This window comes from Coturnix japonica, chromosome 1, assembly GCF_001577835.2.
Source record: "Coturnix japonica isolate 7356 chromosome 1, Coturnix japonica 2.1, whole genome shotgun sequence".
Taxonomy (NCBI): Eukaryota; Metazoa; Chordata; class Aves; order Galliformes; family Phasianidae; genus Coturnix; species Coturnix japonica.
In genome coordinates, this window is record NC_029516.1 from 138,266,628 (window position 1) to 138,293,991 (window position 27,364).

Sequence of the window (27,364 nt, forward strand, 5' to 3'; positions counted from 1 at the left end):
TTTCTCTGGTGTTGGCACATGTAAAGCTGGACGCAATATATCCAGTGTGGCCTTCAGAGTGCCTCATAATGGGAAATATTTCCTTGACCTTCTGGCTTTATTCTTGTTAATGTACTGTGGTATGATATTGGTTTGCATGGCTACCAGCACCCTCCATCTGTATAGCTGCTATCTAAGTAGGCTGTTTTCCTTCATGATTTCATTTTGTCTCAAATTTTGTATTTGTCTTTGCTTAATTCCATCATGGTCCTTTTAGTCTCTTTCTCCAGGATACCAAGGTTGCTCCAAATGGCAAGGTTTTCCCTCCAGTGTATTCAACTACCACACTCCTCCCGAGTTTAGTGACATTTATAAACTTGCAGTTTAATCTGCCATCATAAGTCATTGATGAAAGTAGAAAATAGCATGAGCCATAATACCTTCCCCTGGGGAATATCACTGCTAGTTAAACTTGGATTTGTTGACAGCCATTCTTTAAGTCTGGTGTTTGGACAGTTTTTCATCTAGTTTGTAGTCTATCCAGTCTATCTTTCCCCCTCTAGGCTATGGGTTTTCTTTGGGAAACTATCTCAAAGACCTTGTTTAATTCAGTGTAAACAGCATACATCTCTACCTTTATTCAATACAAAGAACCAGTAATATCAAAGGAGGTACTCAGCTCAACATACCTTGGCCTTGGTAAATCCACACTGCTTGTTCCCAATCATATTCTTGTCCATCACATGCTTGGAAATGGCTCCCATGAGGTCTTTGTTCGCTGTCTTCCAAGACACTGTCAGGAGGATGTGTGACCTAGATTTTGCAGTATCATTCTTATTGCCCTTTTTGAATATGAACAAAACATCTGCTTTTTCCCAATCATCATGGGCCTCTTTCAACCACTTTTACTGTTCAAAGGTGTTAGAGTAGTCTAAAGCTTAAGAAAAACATAGTGACCAAAACAGGACATAATGTTGCCACTATTGCATATCAGTGCATTCCAAAAGGAAACTGAGCATTGCACTGTTGTCAGATTTGACTCTTTTGATTCATGATGGCTCCCACAATAGCTAACTGGAGACTTTTCTGAAGTCTGGCAAGACAAAACAATCCCATTTCTGATTTGTAAGTGGTCAGATTACCAATCAATGCCTTTCTCAGGAGAGATTCAGGTTTCTAAGATGTTGAATTTGTTGAGATCTGATGATTCACAGCATCTGTTGTGATCAGAGTGATAAGACTAAGTGTCCTTGACTAAGAATTTTTTTCACACAGAATTACTACAGATGAGCTAATAAAAATAACTCACTTGTTATATTGGACTCATTCTACATGAGTATTTTACATTCATGCCTTAGCATGAAATGTAAAAATATTCTATTTCTTCCCCTGATTAAATCATAAAAGTATTTTAGCAGCTCTGACTTAATTAATGTTACTTTTTATGTTAAATATTTATTCACAATACCAAATTTTCTCTTTTTATTGAGAATGTTTTAGTAATTTTAGGAGTTCTACTCGTCATCATGACTACTGATGCGTGCTTTTTTTATTGAATTCCTATCTCCTTACCTGTCTAAAATAAACAGGTAATGAAACAGATTTTGACTGTATTTAATAGATAGAAATGATTTCATTGGTATTTATAAAGAAATTACAGCATTTTGGCAGTTATTTTTAAGAATGATTTACATTGTATTATAATTAATTTTATATCATTGCCAGATAGTACTACTTTCATATTTATTTTCAAATAATGTCTTTATCAGTCTACAATCACTTGCATGCAAAAATGAGATGGGAATAATTTTTTAAAAAATTCATATCAAATAAATTAATGCTTACCAAATATTTCTACTTAGATGTAGAAGCAAATTTAAGACTGGCTTCTACTCTCACAGCTTTCTACTCTCCTGTGACTTCTCAAGCAGTCATATAAGAAATTATCTGTATCATATTTTGTATGATTATAAAATAGTCTGACATAAGGTCACCATTTTCTATCTTTTCTCCCATCTGCTGATGAGATAAACTCAATAAAGAGCTGCCATCTGAAGGACTGTCTTTGTATTTAGGGTGTCCTGGCTCTTGAAATTCCATCATCACATGAAAGAATATCTCAAATTTTTAAGATTGTTCAAGTTGTTAGACTGTTCTGAAAACCTCAGCCTTCTGAACAGAGTCTCTCCAATTGTATATTATTATATCTGCATTTGATGTCAGAAGAAAAAGCTCTAGTATAATCTTACTGGAAATCAACGAGAACCAGGAGCAGTTCTCTCTTATTGTTAAACAACAAATTCACAAATCTTTTCATATATCTACATAATAGTATTGGAAGCTCTAAAACATAAATAAACTAATTTATGAGGCAACTTGGATCAACTAAAATAATTAAGATAACCTTTCAAAAGATTGTTTTTGATGATTTTTGGAAAAAAATCAAAAGAAAATTCCCCCCCAAAATTGAGGATGTTCTTCCATTATACTAAATCATTTACTAAATCATTTTCAACCATAAACTTTTAGTAGGAAAGTCTAGGAGCACAAATATTCACTTCTGTAGCCACTGAGTTGACAATTTGCACATTCAATGCTCCGTACCAAAATGTACTAAGAAGAGTCTGACTCACAGGTAATCTTTTCTAGACATAGGAGGGATTCTTTGCACTGAGAAAAAGATTAATACATTATTGACATGCTTGATCTTACCTTAATAGTTTCTGTGAGGATTGAAAATACGTGCTATGATTTCTTATGGACCAAAAATTATTTGAAATGGCCTTCCTAAGGACCTTCTTCATAAATAGAGCACCCAATGCTAAATATCTTCCTTAATTTCTTATGGTATTAAGAAGATGAGACTCCTGAAACTTGCCAAAAACTTGTTAAAATTCACCAGAATTTTGTTAGTTACCTTAACATCTATATACTAAAAGTAGTAACATTTTTTCTCTCTTCATGTATTCATTTTCTCCTTCAACACAGATGCACAAAGAATACCCCTAGACAGTGAATTAACTAAAGAATCTATTACGTAGGAATTTTTGTTTTCTTTCATAATGAACGGGAACGAGATGAAGGTTATTTTTAGCAAAGACAGAGATTTCCTTCATTCTACTACCATTAGCCAGTTCCAAAAGGGAAAAGACCTGATTTTTACTTAAGAGAAAGTTTGGGTTCTGTGCTTTTGGAACTATGGAAAGTAAAACCCTTCCCAAAAGCAGCATTCTGTTATGAAATTTTCTGCAAGAAAAAAAAAAAAAACACAACAAAAATCAAATCAAACCCACCATTCACTGCAATCTTTAATCTTTAGATGTTCTTTTTAATTAAAACTCACTGGAATCTTGGGTATATAGTGCATGTGAATAAAACTGAGCTGTAATTAAGCACTGTTTGCTACAAACATTCCACTCTCATTGTTCATGATTATATGAATTACTAAGATACTCTGAAAACACGCTACTTGTAACTGAGATCATCAAAATATCATCAGTGTTGTCTTTTTGGCTTAGCATGCAATTTTCTTAATAATGGGCAAGTAGTATATGATAGACATTACTCATTGTTGATAATCTCCATTTCCTAGCAATTTTAGGCCCAAGTTATTCAGTGCTAGACACTGTCTACAGCTTCAAATTGAACACAAAGGTTGACAAGTTTCCAATATATAGTATCAGTAAAACATTCATAAAAGAAATCTTATGACTCATACTATGGTATCTTGCCATAAAGATTCGGGCCTTACAACCTAGGTTTCAAAATTAAATAACCATCCAGTATTTTCACATGAAAGATGAAGCTCTTCCTCTGTGATTTTGTACAGTATCTACAATCTTTTGGTATATTCTCCTGGGAAGTTTTGGTTTATAGCACTTTCTTTTAGAGGAGGTAATAGGATATAAGTCTCTCATTTCCTTTGCAACTGTGGTAACCAATAGGTTACTCTATGAAAGAAAAGACTGGATTCAGCTGAGCTCTCCAAGTAAGAAACAGCTGCCACTTACTTTCAAATAAAATATTTCTCAATTTCTCTGTGCTATTCTACAAGTTTTATTTTCCTTAGTAAGTTTTACTGCAAGTGGATAAAATGATATGACAGTATAAACTATGAAAGCCAGAAAGTATGTATACCCTTTTATTATTTTTTTTTCAGTCTCTGCCAGAAGAGCATTTAGCACTACTGGTAATAGCATTTAAATAAACATATTTAAACAATAACTTGATCCAACCTACATAAAGGACTAGAAAGTGATCCTTGAAACCAAGCGCAAATGGTATTAACCAGCCTGAAACAGCATGGCATACTGTAGCCATGCAGTTTGTTTTTGGCTTTTTTGCTTGTTGAGCAAATATTTCTTGGACATAGCTAAACCAGTGCAGGCACAGTGGCCAAGGTAGCAGTTAAGTAGCATGCTCATGACCAATCTATACCCTTTTTTGAAATTCCAGTTCATAAAAGGACAGGTGTAATAAAAAGATGACCCTGAAATCTGAAGGTAGCTACACCAAAGACAGTACAATTAGTTCAAGTGTTCCCACAATGATAAACTAATGGACTAGAGATGTAATTTTCAGATGTTTCTACTTTTGGAAGCTTAGCGATTTTCTAATAGCATGTGGAAAAATTGATATTTACTGACAAAAAATCACCCTGCCTGTCATAATTAACTGTTTTATACTAATATGAAGGAATTTATAGCCCCCAGGAGTCTACGCAACACAGGTTATGAATCATTACACTGGACAAATACCTTCAGTATGTTCACATGCACAATTTTCACTTTTTTTTCTTTTCCATTGAAACAAGATTTTGGATTGATGTGGTTTTGGGGCTCAACTGGCCTCTTGCTTCCTATCTGTTTTCTAATGGAGAAGGTGTTTCCTTCACAGCTTGTTTCCAGATGGTAGCTGAACGTCTCCTCAAAGCTTTTAAAGCCAAACTGACAGATATGTAAAAGATAAAAACAGTCTTCCCTCACAAACATGTAAAATTAAAATTACACAGAAACCTTTCCACCTCTAAACTAGTTGTACCATTTTGCATTTGATTTACTCTCAAAGTAACTTCAAATTACAGTAACATCCGTTCTGTAAAGCAACTTAATAATGAGTAAGCAAACTACTCTGAACTACCCCATATAACACTTATTCTACCATTTTCTCTAGTTATAAACCCAGTGAAGTCTTTACATAACAATCTCTTCCTAATCTTCTTTTAAGTGTAGAAGCTGAGATTTTTCTATGGCTAAGGGATGTCACTAAAAATGTCAGGAAAAAATGCATAATAGAATATGATATCTACCTGACAGATTTTAAGGAACAAAGCTATAGGTAAATTTTAAAAATACAACCTGTTTTTCACATCTGGAAGAAAGGAAGAAAGTCAGAAAGGGAGAATGGGAGAAATGGAGTGTCAGTGATTGCTTCTTTGACTTATGGAGCGGTATTCCTAGGGAATCTAGTCACAAGGGAGATAGTTTCAGGAACAGTGAGCTAATGAATCCCAAAGGGAAGAAAGAAAAAGGCATACTCCAAAGAACTTACCACTCTGAGACACTTCTCTTAAATAAATTTATCTTTCAATGAACAGGGGAAACATTTAAAAAATAATTATTTTAATCTGAACATGTAAGGCTTTTTATTATAATCTCTGTTCATATGCTGACTTTCTTTTAAATTTATTACAAAGTATTTACTCATAAATATCACTGAAATGTTTGTTTTATTTCTGGAGTTTAGTGCAAAACAACATCCACTGCAGAAGGAACACCAGCCTAGCAAGCTTTAACACATAGCCTAGGCATCTCTAAATTATAGAATCATAGAATCATAGAATTATGTATCTAAGTTTAGAGTTTGTTTCAGAACAGAAGAAAAGCAAAGTTAGGACCACAAAGCCGGATACAAAAGGTGCTCACTTTCATGGACATTAACATCAAATGCCCTATTTTTTTTTCCAATTGATACTCTTAAGAAGAAATAGCTATTTGTTCATAGCTTGCATTCGGGTGGTTCTAATGCCACCTATTAACTAGATGATTAATGCCCTAATTGCATTTGGTCATTTCAAGGAAAGGCAGAAGCTATTTTGGAGGAGAGGGTACATCTTCAGTAAATAATATTTCACTGATTTTGTTCCTATTTAATGGCTAAGCACTCCTTCAGCAAATATTTGCCCATGGGAACAGACTCATGAATAGATCAGGTTCTCTTCTCCATTAACCTTTTGGGATAACATGCTCTGTTCTCTGTTTCTGCAGTGGTTCTCTTCAAGACAAATTCATTTTGAAAGCTCCATACAGCTGCAGGCAGACAGAGTTTCAAGAATTTCTTGGATTTCTACAGACTTCTCCTTCCTTGCCTGAAAGCCTCAAGATCAGTCGCAGGAGCAATGAGGATATAGATCCAATTATTTATATTATCAAGATGTTATGTATTTTTCATATCTTTCAGGCAGGGTCCCCCCTAAGATATAAGTATAATCAAAGATCAGTGGGATTGTCAGAACCCCTGGGCTGAGTTTCATGGGGTTTGTTTGGGCAATAAAGATGCATCAATGCAGATGATTGCCAAGCCAGAAAAAGTAGGCTTGCAGCAGCTACAGAATGTATAACTCACCCACTGGCAAAGTATTCAGACTCAGCAGGCAGAGTAGGAATGGGACAGCATCCACATAACCAAACTCAGCCTGTGGCTTTGCAGGGGGAATTCAGTGATTCCCTTTCTTCCCTGCATTGCTGAACATCTGTTGCACTATTTGAGCTGCAGTGAAATTATATTGACCTTTTCAGCTTGCTGAGGTAGATCAAAGCTCTTGAGTAAGCTCCTTTCAGTCTACAAAATCCTAGCACTGAGTGGTGCTGAGATGACTAGTTTCAGACAGTACAAGGTAGAGTCTAAGAAAGTATGTTAAACTTGCATGGAACTAGACAAATGTTTGCCCACAAAGGACAGTCATGAGATCATTTGCATCCCAGTTGTCTAATCTTTCAGTTTCTACCTGTCCAGAATCCATTAGTCTGCTCTAGGACTTCATAGGTAACTTGTGTTTTTCTATCAACAGAGTGCATGAACTCATAGATCCGTTTATATTATTAATGTTTCCTGTCTTTACAGTTTGCTATCTTCATTGGGACTAGAGTATCCAGATTTCAGCTTCTTCTCTTTCATACGCTGCATCATCTGCTGTGTCCAGAAAGCATTTCAAGGGACTGTTTCTGCTCATGCTGGCAGAAATCTGACATATGTATCAGCCCACTGAACTAACATCCATCTCAAAGTGTATTCATCTCAGTGGTCAAGATGGGTCTGAGTCAGCTGCCTAACCACAGACACCAAGGGTACCTCCCTGATTCCAGCTGTCACTGAAGAAAGGTGAAGATCTCTTACAGAACTTGTGCTTTTACTCATTTGTCCAGTGTTTTGGATAACAAAGACATTCTGAACTCTCTTTGGGAATCTCAAATGACACTTATCGGTTATGTTTGGGCAACATCTCTGTGCTTCTGATGTGAGACCAGAACTAGATAATCTCACTGCTGGCAAACACTGAAACAGTTCTTCCAGGACTTTGGCAGCAACGGAGCTAGTCTCCCTCCAGTCAGACCTCTAACCTATGGCTTCTCAGGCTATCACGTAAAAGAGCTAAATTAATATCAGAGCCAAAGCCATGACGAAATCCCAGAAGATAAGCTAGGAACAGGATTTGGAAGAATATGTGAAGCCAAACATGTTCATTGTTTTACTATTTTGCTGTTTCCTCTCATGTTTCATACAGAGGGGACACATTTAGGTTATGTTTTCCCCCCAGCAAATGAAGCACTAGTCACAAATAATAATGCCTAAAAGTAGGAGACAATCCAGTACTTACACCTCTTGAAGAGTCTACAGAGCCCAGAACATAGAGCTTGACAGTGACTTAGCTGAATCCAGTTTAAACATGTGAGAGGCAGTATTCAGTTGCAATAAATATTACATGTTTCAGCAAGAACTGCTGCTGTGTGTCATCCATTTCGGAAAATGGAATAATCAGGTAGATTTTCTCATTAACTCACATCCTGACTGGAAAGACAGGTAGAAACTTTCTTTCACTTGATGGAGTGACAGCATTGGTTGATGAACGGAAGGCAACTGATGTCATCTACCTGGACTTGAGTAAGGCCTTTGACATGGTCCCCCACCACATCCTCATCTCCAAATTGGAGGGATGTGGATTTGATGGGAGGACCACTCGATGGATAAGAAATTGGTTGAAAAACCACAGACAGAGGGTGGTGATCAATGGCTCTATGTCCAGGTGGAGACCAGTAACGAGCAGTGTCCCCCAGGGATCTGTCTTGGGACCAGTGCTCTTTAACATCTTTACCAATGACATCGATGATGGAATTGAGTGCACCCTCAGCAAGTTTGCTGACGACACTAAGCTGAGTGGTGCAATTGACATGGAGGAAGAAAGGGATGCCATTCAGAGGGATCTTGACAGACTTGAAAGGTGGGCTCATGTGAACCTAATGAGGTTCAACACAGCAAAGTGCAAGGTTTTGCACTTGGGCCGGAAGAACCCCAGGCACCTGTACAGGCTGGGAGGAGTAGTCCTTGAGAGCAGCTCAACAGAGAAGGACCTGGGGGTCCTGGTGGATGAGAAACTTAACATGAGCCAGCAGTGTGCTCTTGCAGCTTGGAAAGCAAATGGTGAACTGATTTGTTCTCTGTTTTCTCATATTTCTAAGTAGTAAGCAAATGGTATCCTGGGCTCCATCATGAGGTGGCTGGCAGGGATAGGGAGGTGACTGTCCCTCTCTACTCTGCTCTTGTGAGGCCCCATCTAGAGTACTGTGTCCAGGTACAGAGCCCTCAGTACAAAAAAGACAGACAACTGTTGGAAAGGGTCTAGAGGAGGGTCACGAAGATGATATGGGGCTGGAGCACCTCCCCTATGAAGACAGGCTGAGGGAGCTGGGTTTGTTCAGCCTGGAGAAAAGAAGGCTGTGGGGTGACCTCATTGCAGCCTTTCAGTACCTGAAGGGAACCTATAATCAGGAGGGGTGTAAACCCTTTGAGAGGGCCGATAATAGCAGGACAGGGGGAAATGGTTTTAAGTTGAAAGAGGGAAGATTTAGGTTGGATGTCAGGGGGAAGTTCTTTACTAGGAGAGTGATGAGGTCCTGGAACAGACATTGTGGATGCCCTGTCCCTGGAAGTGTTCAAGGCCAGGTTGGATGGGGCCCTGGGAAACCTGATCTAGTAAACGTGGACGTTAGGTGGCCCTGCCAGGCCGGGAGATTGGAGCTTCATGATCTTTGAGGTCCCTTCCAACCTGGGTGATTCTGTGATTCATTCCGTGATCTGTGATTTTGTGCAAGATTTTTTTGGTTGAAAAATCTATGTTTAGGATATTAATTGAAAGGTCTTTCCTAATAGACTATAATTTTTACTTTCTGCTATAGAAGCTAGAAGAGCATTTTAGTTCTTTTAGCAGATTCTTTAGTCTGAGCGACCCCAGGAAAACTTTGTGGATTTACTGTACATAATACCAGACTTGTATTTTAAGGCATCACTGGCTCCATTTACAAACTTATGAGTAAAGACAGAAGACTCAAGCATGTCCTTATGTACTCCCAACAGCAACTTCAGGTGGCAAAATAGCTCAGCATCATCTGAGTGCTGCTGACTCTCAAGAGCCACCATTTTCCTGAATTTAGATCTTCAGATTTTTTCTTGAAATTATTTTGGAAAAATCAAGGCTCTAAAATGTTTCATTATGCTGTCTGGGTAAATTGTTTATTCTTTCAGAATGAATAGCAGTCTGCAGAGAAGAAAGTACAGTTGGGAAAACAGCAACAACAACACAGAGATCTCTGTCTTCTCTGTAGTTAATACAAATAGCCAGATGAAACACTCAGCCAGACTCAGCAAGCCTACAAGAGTTCTCCATTCTTGTCCATTTCATCAGTCTTAAATGGAATACCTTAATTAAGTTCTCAGATTTTCTTACTTTCCTCTTTTTAATATCCTAATCATTTGCTCATAGGATCATTTTGGCTAGAAAAAATCTTCCAGACCAGCAAGTCCCATCACTAAGCCATGCCCCTCAGTGTGACATATTCTTAGCATTTCAGAAATCCATTTTTTTTCTGTTCCTTTTTAATCATTGTTTCCTAATGATTGTCCTTGTTTCTCATTATTTTCTGATAAATTATGTTGCAAGGCATGATTTTGTGGTTTCTAAAATGAATTTTTGCATGTGAATGTTTGTGAGCACTAGCAGTGTGGTTGATACACAGATAAATCACTTCCTGTTCCTTAAGCTTTCATAAATAAACCAACGGGGAAAGGGAATGATGATGAAGGCTTGCTCTCAATCTGACATGAAGCTGGAATGCAGCTGGAGATAGTAGCTGGAACCAGCTGTTGCGACACTCCCCAATGTTCCATAGTTTGCATTGCCTTGATTACTATTAGACTCTCTGACCTTCTTTTCCAGTATGTAGTACTGACTGGTCCATCTCTTACCAGCATGAATATTTAAAGCTCTAAATTATTTTTTACTGGTTCAGATTATGATTAGGTAAGGATTTGCTGCATTCATCATGAACCATTCTCTTTAGGATTATTAAAGGAAGTTAAAGACTAAATTCAGTAGAAAGCAAGAAGAAAGGGTAAACTTACTTAATTGCTAGAATCAAAGCTTCAGCTTGCTTCCATCCTTACCTTTAAAATAACCTGGCAGAAAACAGTTTCATGTTAATAAACATATTTTTTTTTCTGTAATCTTAAAAGCAGTATGATTATTTTCTCTTCAAAACTTTTATACTTTCTAAACTACCCAAAATATGCATTTCCAAAGCATTTCTAAAGCATTAGATTGTCTGCTAGTTACATTCATTTAAAATGAATTTATATTACTCTTTATTTCCAAATATCTGTATATTTGCTAATAGAACTTTGAACTTGGGTGCTTTCGAAAAAAGAGTTTAACTAGTGTGGGCAAAACAGCTAATACATGAGTGGTTTAAGTAGCAAATCCTGCTAGATTATTGGCTGCTAGTGTTAGACTGTGTTATGTTATGTGCCTAATTAAATTTTAAGCCAGATTATTCTGAGATGCCTAACATTTAGATGACTAAATTTAGATAAAATAAATCCTCCCTTTTTTGATTAGAAAGAATATCCTCATCATAAGCCTCATCAAGTTGTCCTAAATTCAACAGTCATGGCACACTCAGATTATTTCTGAGCACTGTGTTGAAAACAGCCCTCATCTCACATCACCTGACAATCATAAGCCTGCTCCATACTTATCTCAGGAGTATAGTATAGACTGATAGAATAACTTCTCTTTGCCCATCCTTCTCCATTTTGCAATGAAGGCCTACATAAATCCTTGACACAACACTGTTGCCAGGTGATACAGTAACAGTATGGATTCTTTAAGGACTATGGAAAATAGGCTGTTTCACTTTCAAGAACAGAGAGAAGTGTATCATTACAAATGAGAAAAGGAAGGAAAGAGAGATTCTGAACTGAAGGGTAGCAAAGTGTTTGCTTGAGGTGCTGGATAATTCTTTCTTTAAGAGTTTTTTTGCAAAATAAGAAATAAAACCTCACTGTTTAATAGCAGAAGTTCTACAGGACTGATAGCTTTCGCAACTATGCTACTTTTTGTCTTTTTGCTTATTATAAAAAAAACCCAAAAAAACCAACAACATAAAACCAGTGTACTAGAGGTAAAATCTTCATTACAAAGCAAACAGAAAACAAACAAACAACCCCCCCTAATAAGGAACTTGACTGCAAAACCTTGTGGCTTAGAAGTTTTTTTGTTTGTGGTTTGTTTTTTGTGGTTTTTTATTTTTGTGTGTTTTTACTTATTTATTTACTTATTTACTGGACTTATTACCTAGCATGAGTGGGACCAGATCCTTGTCAATAACAGAAGCAGACTTTCCAGTAGATGCAAATTCTATCTAATGATGCCCTATACACTTATATTTTCAGAAGTTCTTGTTGATCAGATAGTTCATTTATTTTATGGTCTATTGTTTTCTATGGTGTTGATGTTTGAGTCAGATTTTTTTTTAGTACTAACTTGGATGTCTATGCTTGTAACTTTGTCAAAGACAGCAAGATTTATTTAATGAGACCAACTTGTATATAACAGAATAACTAACGTTATTTCATCTTTGGTTGTTGAGCACTGTAATCTCTCCTGATACCTGACTGAGGAGTGGCACTTAAATAATTGCAGGGTAATTATTATTGTCATCCCATGTGTACTTCCGATACTACTATAAATTTAGCTTTCCAGGTATATTTTGATAGACCTTTGAATACCAGGGAGTTCTAGGAAAAAAAGAAATAGAATGAGAACGTTTGAATCTTGAGCTAAGGTTCACAGAGTTTTTATGTCTCTTGTCTATAGGTATGCCTAATATCAAACTGAAGTTCAAATATAAATTGAATTAAAAGTGCCGCATTGCTTCAGCATAACACAACCACTTTCTAAATACAGAACAAATGTGTAAGATATATTCAATGTGATCATGTCATTAGGATGGGTTTCTTTGTCACTATGTTTCAGACAGGTACAATAACCTTCATACCTAGTCCTTGTAGTCCAAGTTCTTGTCCAAGGGACTGCTTGACTCAGGATGCCAAACAATAACCATGAAACTCACAAACACAGCTATGAGGTGGGAAGATCCTTTTGACTGTCCTACAGATGCATGTTGGTAAGAAAATAATCCTTCTAGTGGCTAATGTAATAGTTCTTACTAATTGTAACTCTAAAAGGAGGGGTGTGTGTGTGGGGGGGGGGGGGTAAACAAAAAAAGCAAATTAAACAATCAGCCGAAAAACATGGCATTCAAGGTTTAGTAAATGCAATGTGATTATTCTTATTTGTGCTCATTTGAACTGAGACACTTCACTGAGCTTTTCAGTGAAACTCTGGGACTCTGTATATTTAAAACAACACAAAGCCTGAAAGCAATGTCTGTTCAAGAAACATTTAAGTAACTTTTAGTTAGTAAAAATATATTTGTGTGTAGCTGAATGGGTTCTGCTTTTGTGGTAGCAACGGTAATGGGAGGATGGTTGGACTAGATGATCTTGTAGGTCCTTTCCAACCTTGTAATTCTACAATTGTATGATTAAGCAGTTGAACCTTAGAATTTTTTTTACTGTGTTCACAGCACCATCCCTTCACTGTAGACTAGCTAGACTTACAAATCCCCCACAATTGTTCTAAATATATCCCTGGCATCCTTTCCTGAGAATGGAATTTGTATTTAAGACTGATTTGTTTTATCCATTTGGCAAGTATCAGTAATTGAATTTTAGTCTTGTGTGAAGACACAGTTCAAATGGAAACATAATCTCAATCCATTTTTCTTTTTTGGGATACCCAAGATTATTGTTTGCAGAATAACATTTGAAGCACTAGGTTGTTTTATGATAAGCCAGTTTAGCTTATAGAATCATAAAAACATAGAATCCTTAGAGTTGGAAGGGACCTTTAAGGGACATCAAATCCAACTCCCCTGCAATGAACATCCAACACTAGATCATGTTTCCCAGAGCCTGATCTAACCTCACCTTGAAAGTCTCCAATGATGGGGCATCCACCACATCTCTGGAAACCTGCGTCAGTATGTCAAGATCCTCACTATAAAAGACTTTTTCCTTATGTCTAACCAAAATCTATCCTCTAGATTCCAACAGAATTTAGGTGCTCTGAGTCTTGTAAAGGGTTTACAGTCTCCACATCTCTTGCATCATTTCTGGTGGAGAACTGGTCTTGAAGACCAAAGTGGTTCCTCCATTCCTGTATCTCGACATTAGGACATACGTATGAGACTGCATATAAGTCTGTATTTTTTAATTCACCCTATTTATCCAATAAGTATTTCATGCTATCTTGAAGAGCATTTGCTGTTTCTAAGGTCAGTGTACAGTTTTAAATCTTGCTGGCACCTGTAGATTTGAATGTCAAACCATATTTTATCTTCCTCTCAACCTAGATAATTTCATAGCTATTATACTTTACAAGTCATTAGTAATGTCATCTTTGCAGGTTTCTAATAGTCTTTTTGGTTCTTTATTTTTTTCCACCTCATTCACACACTTTAGTAGTGTTGTTTAAAATATTCTGGGTAACTTTTCTTGCTCTTTAGGGTGATTGCGAACTATGTCTTGGTAATATTTCTTCAACTTTGTCTTCATGTGACATCCAGCTGATTAAGACACATAAATGTATGTAGGAAAATTCTGAATTTCTATGTAATAGTAAATCCTGTGGAATACTGTTAAATAATTAACTGCCACAATTGTGAAAGGAAAGTGTCACTCATTAACAGTGTGTTTATTATAACATGCCTCTATTTTTGTTTATTTTAATACCAGTTATATCACCATAGCAGAAGTAAGATGTAGATGATTTCTTTGTTGATCTCATTACTACTGGAAAGGAATCACTATCTTAACTTCAAGAGATGATACATGTGGTACAGCTTCATGAAATGCCTGAGCTGTAAGTTTTCACTTTGCATACATTTTTCTCTACTAAGTGACTTTTAAAAAAGGAATTTCAATATGAAGATTTATGGTGCCAGGTTTAGGAATGCAACAGCTGAAAATCCTACCTTAAGGTAAAAGAGAGATGCTGACTGGCAAAGCACTTCATTCCGTACCAGCAAGTAAATGGTACAAAAAAGGAAGAGGGTATTGTCAGAAGATACATTCTGGTTGCAAAGCAAAACTACCAAAAAATAATCACTTTCAGTTGACTGAGATTATGCTTATAACAAATCTGTCTTCTAAGTGTCTTCTGCTAGATAAAAAGCTCTGCAGCTACACAAAACAAAGGGCTAATCTGGTGTAAACAGATTTTCTAAAACTGTATGACCATTTTTTACCTTTTGGATTAAAATGTCTGAACATGTAATTATTTTATACCAGCTGCAGAAGTATGCAATTGCCCCTGTCTCTAGTGCTGGAGAGGCCAGAACTGGACCAATGCTGAGCAGAAGGGAAGGATCATCTCCTTTGACCTGCTGGCAATGCTTTGCCTAATGCAGCACCTTTTGCAGCAATGGCACACTGCTGGCTCACGTTCAGTTTGGTGTCTGCCCAGACCCCCAGGTCTTTTCCTGCAGCTGCTTTCCAGTTGGGTGCCACCAGCAAGTCCTGCTGCCTGGGCTGCTTCTCCTCAATTGTGGTGCCAGTTATCAAATATTTTAGCTCATCCTAAGCTGAAGTTTATGGGAAAAGGGCTGTGCACTGCAGACACAGAGAGAGATTCACTCCAGAAAGCAAAGACTTGAGATAAAAAGAGATGCAGAGCAGCAGCCACAGTTTGCAAAGAACAGTATTCTGCACATTGTGTACAGCTCTGTACAACACCAGCCTAGACATGTTCTAGAGTGTGGAGCAATATGCAAGAATTGCAATAAATTGCATCATTTTCCTAAAACTTTGCCAGTACTTCACTTTTATAGCATTAGTATTAAGATGGCTACGATAGCATACGTGCAGAGGAAAGGTTTTGAGACTTGATGTGCAATTTTTCACCAGAAGATAGCTCATTTGTCAAGCACTGTGTGCTTGGTGAAGAGTAGCAGCTGTTGCAAAAAATCACAAAATGAGCTAAACAGGCCCCCAGTTCTTGCTTGTGTGAATGATTTCAAGCAGTCTCTAAAAGAGGAGTGAAAAAGACTTATCATTCTGTTTGCCAGACCAAAAGCAATTTGGTGGAGCTGGCACCATGAGACATGGAGCTTGTTTCTTTGTGGTTCCTTTTCTCACTGCTGAATTATCCTTTTCTTTCCTTTTTGTTGTTGTTTTCCTCCCCACATACTCTGCAAAATATAAATTGCAAGGAAAGTTTTTATGTAGTTAGTATTTTAAGTACTTAGCGGATGGTTTCTAGTGCCTCAAAGTGCATTCAGAAAGCAACATGTTCTCAGTGATGCCACCAATCTGGCTGTCTTTGTTACCAGGCCAGCTATTCCAAAGAAAACCTGTACAGTTTATTATCTTTTGCATCCTTCATTCTCTGTACAAAGTATTTGAAATTTAGTGTGAACATATAAGCGTATAGGAGCATTGCAAAGATGACAGTTGCATAGTTTATTTGTATTTTCTGTTACACAGAAAGTTGTTTGCTATTCTGTCTATACGGATAGAGCCCTGAAAGAGGGCTGTTCCAAAAGCAGTGCCTTCTATTTTACGTTGGCCTATGATGTCAGAGGCAGATGTTGATGTCACGGCAGTAGAGGCTGAAACTTCCTACCACTATCCCGTTACATGTTGTTGCCATGCAATAGGCCGCAGCAGAGGGACAGTCTGACAACATGGCGTCTGACATGCAAGTGTGAATGGAGCAGAAGTGTGTCACTGAATTCTTCCATGTGGAAAAAATGGCACCCACTGACATCCAATGATGCTTACTGAGCAATTGCGGAGACCAAACATTGGATGTGAGCAGAGTGAGGCACTGGGTGGTATGTTAGGAGATAGTCTTTTTTGCAGACTTAAATCCAAGCTGCTTTTTACATGCAGTCTTATTTTAGTATAGATTTTCTTCACTTTATTTTCACAGGACACACTATGATCTGTACGCTTGAAGCTTTCAGCTGGGTAAAACAGCAGAAAGGGTGACAGAACAGCAGAGCTAAAATTAAAAGAGATAAAAAGTGAAAATGAAAGAAATGAATGAAAGGAGGTAACAGAATATACTTTGTAAGGGTGCCTGCTGCAGTGCTTCCTTATCCTTTACAGACAGGCAAGGCATCCTGTGGCCAGCAAAGACTATCTAAATAAATTTTGGTTACACATAAGCATTGCATGTAGGGAGCCATGCGCTAAGAAGACATTGCTCCCTGCCAGGAGCCTGACCTGCTCTTGGACACAGCACAAAGGCCGTGGGGAGCCGGTGCCGCAGTAGGTCACATCAGCGCAAGGCCTCAAGGCGGAGCAGAGATCGTAGCATAAGGGGTCAACACGGTGACAGCCCCCTAGAACCGGGCGTTCTGCACAGCGAAAGAAAAGTACTCCCCTACGTGCTCGGCAAGCATGAGGGCTCTCCTCAGGCGCCCGTGGCCCACACAGTCACAGAATCACAGAATTGTAGGGGTTGGAAGGGACCTCTAGAGATCATCGAGTCCAACCCCCCTGCCAAAGCAGGCTCCCTACACCATGTCCCACAGGTAGGCGTCCAGTCGCTCGCCTCACACCGCCCTGAGGCGGCAGCACCCCTCCGCGCTGACAACCACCGCCGGCGGCTGTGGCAGGTGCGACACCCACCCGCCCGCCCCGCTCTTCCCGGGGGCCGCGCAGGAGGCGGGGCGGCGCATGCGCTTGGCTTGGGAGAGAGGTGGGGCCCGGGCGGCTGCGCGGCCAGGGCGGAGGCGCCGAGCAGAAACTCCGGAGAGGAAGCGGCAGCCGCTGGCCTCCGCCCCCTGTCGCGGGAGGAGGAAGCGAGCGGCCGGGCCGCCGGTCCCGAGGCGTACGGTGCTGCCCGGAGCTCGGTGCGCCCGCCTGCAGGAGAGAGCGGCGGCGGCCGGCACTGCGCCCGGGCCGGAGGGGCAGCCGGGGCCCAGCGCCCCGCCGAGGGGAGCAGCGGGCGCGTTTCCGCAGCCCGGCCCCGGCCCGAGTGGATGCGCAGCCCGCGGGGCTGCGGCGGCGGTGTCAGCGGCCTCCCCATGGCCGGGCCCCGGCGGTGAAGGCGACGGGAGCCGCCTGTGCGCGCGCCGGGCCGGCGGGCAGCGCAGCCACCAGGGGGCGGGCGGGGAGGGGATGAGCGCCGCAGCCGCCGCCTCTGCGGGAGCTGCCGTCGCCTCCTGCACCGGGGCAGAGGGCGGCTTCTTCTTCCTCTCCGGCGGCTCCGCTCCTGTGGGGGCCATGGGGCCCGAGGAGGGCTCCGGCGGCGCGCTGGGAGCCCTGCCCGGAGCCCTGCCGCCGCTGCCGGGCTGCCGGGGCCGCTACCAGCTGCTGCTCTCGGGGAAGGCCCTGGCCGACAGATACCGGAAGATTTACACGGCGGCGCTGAGCGACCGGGAGCTGGGCAGCCACCCGGGCAGGTAACGCGCTCCTCCTCCCCCACCCGCGGTGTTGTAGAGGCCCTTCCCCGAGCCGTCTTGTCGCTCGCCGCCCCGTGCCATGCGGCTGCTGCTGCGGATAACGCGGCCTCGGGGTGGGGGGAGCGGCGATGCGGCCACCGGGGTGCCGTCCCCGCCCTGCCGGCCCTACCGCCCGCCCTCCGGCACGGCGCAGATGGCGCTGCCGCCCCCGAGGCCGGTGGAGCGCTCACCTGCGGCCGCCTCCCCTCCCCCTTCCTCTGGCCCGGAGCGGGAGCACGCCCAGATCGAAACGGAGCTCTACATCCCCGCTCCTGCCTTCCCCAGGAGGCATCCAGGGCAGGCCACTGTCTCCTGGATGCCCCCGTGCCCAAACGTGGAGCCGTGCCGGTTGTCCCCCACCGTCCGGTGGTTGGAGAAGCCCTTTCCACAAGGAGGCGGCTGCCTCCGCCCGCCTGTTGCTCCGCCGCGGCTCACCTAGGCCGCTACACCGCAGCGCTGCGGGATGAGACGATGCGGGGCTGCCAGGAGGGGTGTGAGGAACCGTCGCCCCCGTTATCGGTCTGCACCGCTCCGCCTTCCCCGGCCTGGAGGAGCCCGTGCCGAGCCCTTTGTGTGAGGGGGCCGAAGGGTGGCGGTTCCTTGGCATCTCTCAGTGCCCGGGTGTGCCCCATTGTTCGACTCCGAAGGGTGTTGGGGTTGTGGATGGCACGAGAACCGGCGATTCGTGCGTGAGAATCCCTGATCGGTGTCAGACCGTGATGTGGGTGGGCCTGATCGTAGGTGACACTGAGGTTGCTGTTGTTGTAAGTTGGTGATGGCTGTAAGGCACGAGGTGGTTGGCATCTCTGCATGTGTTCTGCCTTTTTTGTCCTTATTTATTTATTTATTTTTAATTTTTATTTTTTGTTTTATGTCCGAGCTGAGAAGCTGGAGTTGTTCCCTAAAGAAGGGTGTGTATAGCAGGGGTGTGGTATAAGAAACTAGAAGAATAATGTAACTTTCCCAAAGGTTGCTCTTGGCTGGTGTCACAAACGTGGGTTTACAAACGTTATCATGTGGCATCTTTGTAATTACTGAGCTCTCTACATAGTATCTGACAGGGAAACTATACTTCTTTACACACATGTATATATGCAAACATAGTATTATATACATTGTGTCTGTGTGTATGGTGTGTGTATCTCTGTAGTGTGTATGGATGTACACTATTTCCATGCATAGTACCTTGCCAGAGTTTTCTTACCTTCGTTATCCCTTCACGTCTTCTTTTCCTGCTTTTGAGCACATAATCCTGCAAGTTCTCACTGTAAGGAAGTCTATGTTGAACTTTAATCAGACATGTGATTGTTCTGTGGCATTCAGACAGAACTACCTGAATCCTTACCTTGGCACATCTGTATTGCTTAAAACTGCAGTTTTGAATTTGTTTTGTCCTCAATGGTTTCTGGTTTCATCAGAATTAAACTGGTATCTTTTCAACATAGTGTTGTAGAAAATACCAGCTTTAAATTAGCGTCATTTTCCGTGTTTCTTTTAATTGACATACTTAATGTATTTACTTTTAACTCCGGGGTATCCTATGTTGTGTTCTTGCCGAGTCTGTTTTTGATTAACAGGTTATTGTGAGGCTGGCAATAAAAATAAACAGCAACATTGAAAAGTTACTGTGTATCTTTGGTATTGAAGACCAGATTTATTCACTTGTGGCTACATTGTGTCATCATAGAGCAAATCCAAGATGCCTGAATCCTCCAAATGGGGGAAACAGATTGTCTCAAGGTCAATGACTGCTAGTTACTTTTAGGGAATACAGCCAATACCGGGTAGTAGGACTTTTAAGAGGTTTAATGCTTTATTATTAGCTAGTGCTGATGTCTCTTGATACTGACCTCCAGCATCTCTTGTACTGGATGATGGAAGCCAACATACTGCTCATAATCTCCACCCTCCTTCTGTATCAGTGTCAAAACATTCCTGTTGAAGGTTTGTGATCTTCAGCTACTTAGAAGTATTTAAAAAGAAATTTCAAAAATGCAATCTAAAATTATCGTTTATCATTTTAACTTTAAATATCTCCAGCACTTTCTAAAGAAATAATGCAAAGCAATTTGTGCCTCCATGTAGTTTACTACGGTAGATAAGCATCAGGTAAAATGAAGACTCCTTATAGACCTTATTATCTTAACCTCCAATTAATCTATATGGAAAATCTAACCGTTAATCTCTCACTGAGAGTGTTTGTGGCTATAAAAATATACTGAAGTAGCTTAAGCTAAAATTGGCTTTTAGACATTAGTAACATCTGCCTGTGCTCTGAGAAGACTCTTTACTCTGAAGAGTGATAGTACAACGTGCTTGCAATGTGTTAAGATAAATTTTTTGTTTCAGGTCTGCAAGATTGTGTTCTGCACTTGAAATAGTGTGGTCAGCGCCTCACTGAGCAATTTTATTTGCCTAAAACTAGAAAACAGTATCAGAATGTCTGTGCACAGACAGGGAAATTAGGCATTGTGAAGAATGTTTAAAAACTGACTGTAAGATTAATTTCACATTTGCAAGGTGTTTGTGCTAGCTGTCATCTGAAAGCAGTGAATGTCACGTGCTGAGTAGGATGGAGTAATTGGCTTTGAAACAGAGCTAGCAGTGCTTTGCATTTCCTCATGTAGTGCTGTCTGTGGTGTTATGAACGCTTTTTGGTCTCCAGAGGAGACAGTTTGGTTGCTATGCTTGTTGCCCCCACCATGTTGATATTATTTATGTAGTCTCTTGCAGTAACAGATTAGAGATTTGTGCTGGGTTAATTTTAACTTGACAAAAATGGTTTGTTGTAATCCAGACTAATTCCGCAATCTGACTCACCTTGTGATCGTACCTAAGCGTGTGACAGCATGAGGGGAAGGGCTGCACAGGCTCTCTGTATGGAGAGGTGGAAGGAGAGAAGCAGTTTCTCTTGTCACTTGTGCCAGGTTAACAGTTTTATGAAAGGGAACAGGAAAATGTTTCTAGTCCTGTAATTTAACATCATCTTCAGTCAGATGGATTGACAAGTACATTTCCCACTGATATTCAAGATTGGTGGGGAAGATGAATGTATTGAGTGTGGAGTGTGCTCAATTTGTAATCTCTGCTTTGTGACTACTAAAATATATGAAAATCACTACCAGTGACATTATGGCTGTTATGGTCATGGAGCTGTAGTAGGAAGTATGAGCCTCTTTAGAGGACAAGTGAAAACTTTGTCATTGTAATGTTAACTCACTCATGCTGGCTTATGAGTGGATGAAACTGTACTCTGTTACTATAGAAGTATAGAATATGCAGAATGGAAGTATAGAATATATAGATAGATAGAATAACAAAAGCAAGCATAGAGTCTTGCACCTAGGGAGGAATAATTGCACCAGTACAGGTTGGTGGATGACCTGCCGGGGAGGAGCTCTGCAGAGAGGGACCTGGGCATCCTGTTGGATGACAGGTTGGCCATGAGCCAGCAGTGTGCCCTCATGGACAAAAAGGCCAGTGGCATTCTGGGATGCATTAAAAAGAGAGTGTCCAGCAGGTTGAGGGAGGTGATCCTCCCTCTCTACCCTGCCCCGGTAAGGCCTCATCTGGAATATTGTGTCCAGTTCTGAGTTCCTCAGTACAAAAAAAGATAGAGATCTCTTGGAAAGAGTCCAGCGGAGGGCCACAGAGATGGTGAAGGGCTTGGAGCATCTCCCCTATGAAGAAAGGCTAAGTGAACTGGATCTACTTAGCCTTGAGAAACGAAGACTGAGAGGGTACCTGATCCAAGTCTGTAAATACCTAAGGTGTGGGGGGCAAAGTGATGAGGCTGGTTTTTTTTCAGCAATGTGTTTAGGACAAGGGGAAATGGGTAGAAACTGAAGCATAGGAAGTTCCACATAAATGTGTGCAAGAACTTCTTCACAGTGAGGGTGACGGAGCACTGGAACAGGCTGCCCAGGGGCGTTGTGGTCTCCTTCTCTGGAGATATTCGACCCGTCTGGACACCTACCTGTGCGACCTGGTGTAGGGAACCTGCTTTGGCAAGGAGCTTGGACTCGATGATCTCTAGAGGTCCCTTCCAACCCTTATGATTCTGTGAAATCATTAGCTGCTTTTGCTCCTGAAACTTTGTATGTGCAAAATATGGTACTTTAAAAAGTATTTTTGATTTTCATGTTTTGCTGCCTTCAAGTGTATCACTTGGAATTTAATTCTAAGAAGCATCCTCATCCAGCTGAATTTCTGCTACTACATCTCAGAGTTTTCCTTGAGCTGTCAGTCCCTTTCCTTTTACTTGCTTATTGTCAGAAGTATCAGGTAGGCTTATTGTGTTCTTTGAAACCTTTTCTCAAGTACAGTTCAAAATAAATTTATCATGGCTCTTGTGTGGCTTGTCTTCTAGTGAAGATTTTTACTGTACTATTTTGGTTAATACGCGTTTTTAAAGTTTCAGTGATAAACTATTACTATTTCAGAATATATTTCTACTCATTTATGATTGATTCCCATCTGTTTTACAGCTTATCAATTGGTCTTTACGAAAAATATATATTTTTTTATTTGTCTGAAGAACATGGACTTCTCAGCTGTAGAGGTAACATCATGCAAATCCAAGAAGCACTTCTGGATAGGTTCTTCTTGAATTCCATATACATTTTAAATTACTTGTGAGGACTGTCTGGGTTTCTGTAGTAATATTAGGTATCAGAAATGCAGCAGTATTTACTGAATAATAATCAACATTGAATATACTCTTTATGGTCCTTACTGGCAGGATTCATAGGATCATAGAATGGCTTGGATTGGAAGGGACCCCAAGGATCATCAAGCTCCAACCCCCTGCTGCAGGCAGGGCCACCAATCTCCACATTTAATACTAGACCAGGCTGCCCAGGGCCTCATCCAACTTGGCAATGAACACCTCCAGGAATGGGGCATCCACAGCCTCTCTGGGCAGCCTGTTCCAGCACCTCACTGTTCTCATGCTACGGAACCTCCCTTCTGATATCCAACCTAAATTTTCCCTCCTTCAACTTAAAACCATTTCTTGTTCATCCTTCTGAGCTCTTGAGATTCTTTATTTTTATTTTTTTTCCACTGGAAACATCCTGTCAATTAGTTTAAGAGCATTAGGAGTCTAAAAATATGGCTTTTTTTCTTTTTTTTTTTTCTGGGTTACATTTTTTTTTTTGTCCATTACTCATTTGCTGGGGTTGTCTCTTAAATTAAATCCTCAACAGGAGTGGGGGAGGGGGGAGCTTGTATTTGTATATGGGAGGAAACAGACAAAAACAAACAACACAAAAAAACCTAACAAATGTAATGTGAAATATCTTGCTGTGAGACCAAGGAAAATGTCAGTAATGACTGAAACATAAGGTTTCTGCTATTGGCGAGAAATCAGGCAGTTTCTTCAGCCATTTTGAATGAAGAAGACACAGCCAACTTTTGTTTTATGATGAACTGGATGATTAAGAAATTTTTGGAGGTTGGCCAGAAAATCTGTTTTCAGAGTGCTAAATTATACATCCTTTGGAGCAAATTTATCACTAGCTTTGTTTAGGCCTTTCACAGCTAAGTGAAATTCTTAAGCTTTCCTTTACCTTTATGCCCCTTCTTATGCTCAGTAGTGCAATGCGTATTTGACTGGGGCATGTTTTAAATATTTGCATCTCAAAATTTTGTTGGAGAAATGCTACTGGAACATTTCACCTTTTCACCTTTCTGCTGCCGAGTTATTAACAAACGTGTAGATGCATAGAAACAGTGCTTACTATATTTGGATATATGTAATGTGTGCTCATTTGGTATTTGGGTAGTTGGAACACCAGGAAGCGTACATTTCTTTTTTTTTCTTGGGTCTGAAGTCTTCACAAAAGCTGTAAGTTCTTATTGGTTTGAGACTTGATGTTGTCTTTTTTTTTTTTTTTAATAATAAAAGTTGAATTGCAAAATGCTTGGAAACATTCATTTGACTGAAAAAGATTAATATAAATAGATAATATACACAGAGACTAATAAGTATTATATTGATGTTTATTGTGAAGAATTATGTGCTCTTTATTCCTGTACAAAGGATTTGCTTTCCTTTTTTTTTTTTTTTTTTTTTTTTTTGTGATTTTTGTGTTTTGTAAATATCAATTTACCATCTCTCTGGATATCGGGACTAGCCGACTTGAAGCTGCTTGAAGAACTTGTTAGCCTTGGTAATTCTACTTTGAAGGCACTGAGGTCTGTTATCGCTGATCACTTTTTAAGTACCACCTCTTAAGAGCACAGAAGCGGACAAGTCCAAAATGTTGCAAGTCAAGTAGGCAAGAAAGAAGGTCGTCTTGGCTGAGCAGGGATTTTCTAGAGCTTAGGCAGAAAATTGAAGTGCATGACCACTGGAAGTTAGGTTTAGTAATGTTGGAGAACTACAGAGATGCTGATGGACAGCGAAGGGAGTATAATTAGAGTTGAAGCAGGTCAGTACCTTGGGGGGAAAACAAAAACACAAAAAGGGCTTTTTGAAATTTGTTAACAGCAAAAGGAGGAGCAAAGGTAACATTAGTCTGTTGATTGATGAGGGTGGTCATATCTAACAAATAGGGTTGCAGGCAAAGCAGAGATTTAATTTAGTAGGTTTAATACCTACTTCACGTCCGTCTTCAACACTTATGATGAGCCCCTTGGCATCCCCAGAGCCCCAAGTTAGAGAACTGTAACTGCAGGAACAATAAATTCAGTACCGCCTCTGAACTTGTGCAGGATTTGCTGCTCCATCTGGATGTATATAAGTCTGGGGCCTAATGGGGTTCATCCGGGGCTCAGGGCGACTGATGGCATTATGGGACATTGTTCAATTATTTTTCTTGGAAAACTGGGGAGGTCTCAGTTGACTGGAAGCTGGCAAATGTTGTCCCAGTTTTCAAGAAGGGCAAGAAAGAAGACCCTGGTAATTATAGGCCTGTCAGTCTCACTTCAGAGCTCGGTAGAGTTATGGAGAAGGTTATTCTGGGAGTTATTGAAAAACACTTGAAAGACAGTGCAATCATTGAACGCTGACATAGGTTCATGAGGAGAAAGTCCTGCTTAATGAACTTAATCTCCTTTTATGAAAAAGTTACTCACCTCATTGACTAAGGGAAGCTAGTAAGTGTAATCTGTTTAGGCATCAGCAAAACTTTTGGTATTGATTGTCTTCAAAATTTTAATTACTCAAATTATTAAATAAAATAAATTCCTATATGCGTGAGAAGTTTTTGCTTTATGGATTACAACAGGTTCTTAATTTCACTGACCATTTAGAACAGCCTTCATGCTCGTAAGTTAAGAAATCAGGAATTAAGTTGATCTCTTTTCTGCACAGATATAGCAGGTGACGTTGGCTAGCAATACTTGCTGGTCCACTGAAGGGACTGTCTTGCTCTGTTCTGGTGCAGCCTCAACCACTCTTTGCAGTTTTGGGTGCTGCAGTACAAGACAGATGTAATACTATAGTGTATTAGGTTGTGCACAAGGGAGGGCCATGAAAATGGTGAAGGATCTAGAGGGCAAGATGCGTGAGGAGCAGCAAAGTTCCTTTGGTTTGCTCATCCCAGTGAAGACGTGCCCTGGTGGCGCAGTGGTTAAGGACGCCGCCTTGCAACGCTGGGGCCCGGAGTTCGAATCCCCCCTGTGGCGCAAGTGGTAGAAGTGCCGCTCTGCTACACCGAGGCTCGAATCCCAGGGGCTGGACTAGGTGATCTCTAAGGTCCCTTCCAACCCGCATGAGACTATGATAATATGATACTATGATGATGAATGCCTCATGGTGACCTGCAGCTTTTCACAAAGGGAGTAGAGGAGAAGCCCTGAGCTCTGCTCTCTGATGACAGCAACAAGACCAGAGGGAATGGTATGAAGCTGCATCAGGTGAGGGTCAGGTCTGGTGACAGGGAAAGGTTCTTCACCAGAGGGTTGCTGGGCACTGGAACAGGCTCCTTGGGACAGTGGCTCTGGCACCGAGCTGTGTGAGTTCAAGGAATGTTTGGATAACGTTCTCAGATATATAGGTGGACTTTTGGATGATTCTGTGTGAAGCCAGGATTTGGACTCAGTGATCCATTGGATCCCTTTCAACTCAGAATATTCTGTGGATTGTACTGTTGGTTAATAGGGATTAACTATCAACTAAATCCATGTATTTTGTACATCTCTTTATTACCTTTTATTGTCATATTGATATTGTTTTACAGAGTAGTTGTTTTTGAGATGCTGTAGTAGATGCTTAGTCTAAGATGGTTTGTATTTCTGAAGTATTAGCATGGAAGGCATAATGAAGGCTGGAAAGAAGCAAGCGGTCTGGCTGATGACGGAGTTACTAATAAATCAAGTTAATTAAAAAAAAATATATTCAGAGTGAAACCACCGTGCCAAAAGAACTAAAATTTGAGTGCCTTTAAAAGGGTGAAGTGTGGAAACCACATGGCAAATATTCAGTTTTTGTGGATTGCTAGAAACAAATACCTATTTTTGCAAAAATGAACATGGAAATTTATTTGGAAGTCTAGTGGTACTACAAGACATATTTGTCCTGTTAGTACCTTCTTTTTCTTACAAGGAACATGTTCAGTTTGGTAAAGAAATAATGCACGTGATAAAATCACGTTGTCTGGTTTCATTATTTATTTTGGACTACAAAATAATACTATATGGGACCTCTTGTTTTCCCATCACAATTTCAATTATAGGCCAGCTGGAATTCAACAGAAGTTTCAAAAAGCCTGAAACTAGGTTTTCTAGCTCTGGAACTGTGCTTGTAGAAGAGTGTGTTCAGTAACACAGGAGCTACTGTGTGAGCTCTTAGTGACATTCTGATTGTGTAATTGTGGATAAGGAAGACAGTTATGTGGAGAACCTGTCAATTTGTTACTCTTCAGCTGCAATATTTGGTCATTATTACTTAAGGTATTTTAGTATTTGTATGGTAATTGTCTCAGGAAGTGTCCTTCCTTTTTCCTATTATTTCCTGTTTAGTTTCAGCTTCAGCAGTCTCATAGGAACTTTTAAAGCTTAGATGAGGCATTTTGTATTTTCCTTTGTTAGATTCTTGATGTTCAATGATCTTTTAGTACTGTTGCCAACTTTGAGGAATACACTGTGTAGCGTGCTCCAAAACAACATGTTTAATTTTTTTCTAGAATTTTAAAATATTTTATCTTTCCTGAATATCAAGTTGTGGATTATTGATAAGAGTATTTGTGTAAATGTGATTGTAAGTGTAGGTTTCTCACAGTGGCAAAGTTCTCAAATGTAGCAACGCAACCTGA

General features: G+C 40.5%; 1 protein-coding gene across 18 annotated transcripts in view; it reads left to right on the plus strand.

Annotated features, from left to right (window-relative positions):
• The first annotated feature begins 17,320 nt into the window (after positions 1–17,320).
• The window catches only part of MYCBP2 (MYC binding protein 2), a 184,243-nt gene continuing 174,199 nt past the window's right edge, over positions 17,321–27,364 (plus strand). For all 18 annotated transcript variants that reach the window (XM_032442048.1, XM_032442049.1, XM_032442050.1 and 15 more), the window contains exon 1: positions 17,321–18,065. In XM_032442048.1, coding sequence (XP_032297939.1) covers positions 17,338–18,065 — 728 coding nt within the window. In that variant the 5' untranslated portion in view covers positions 17,321–17,337. The remainder of the gene's footprint in view (positions 18,066–27,364) is intronic.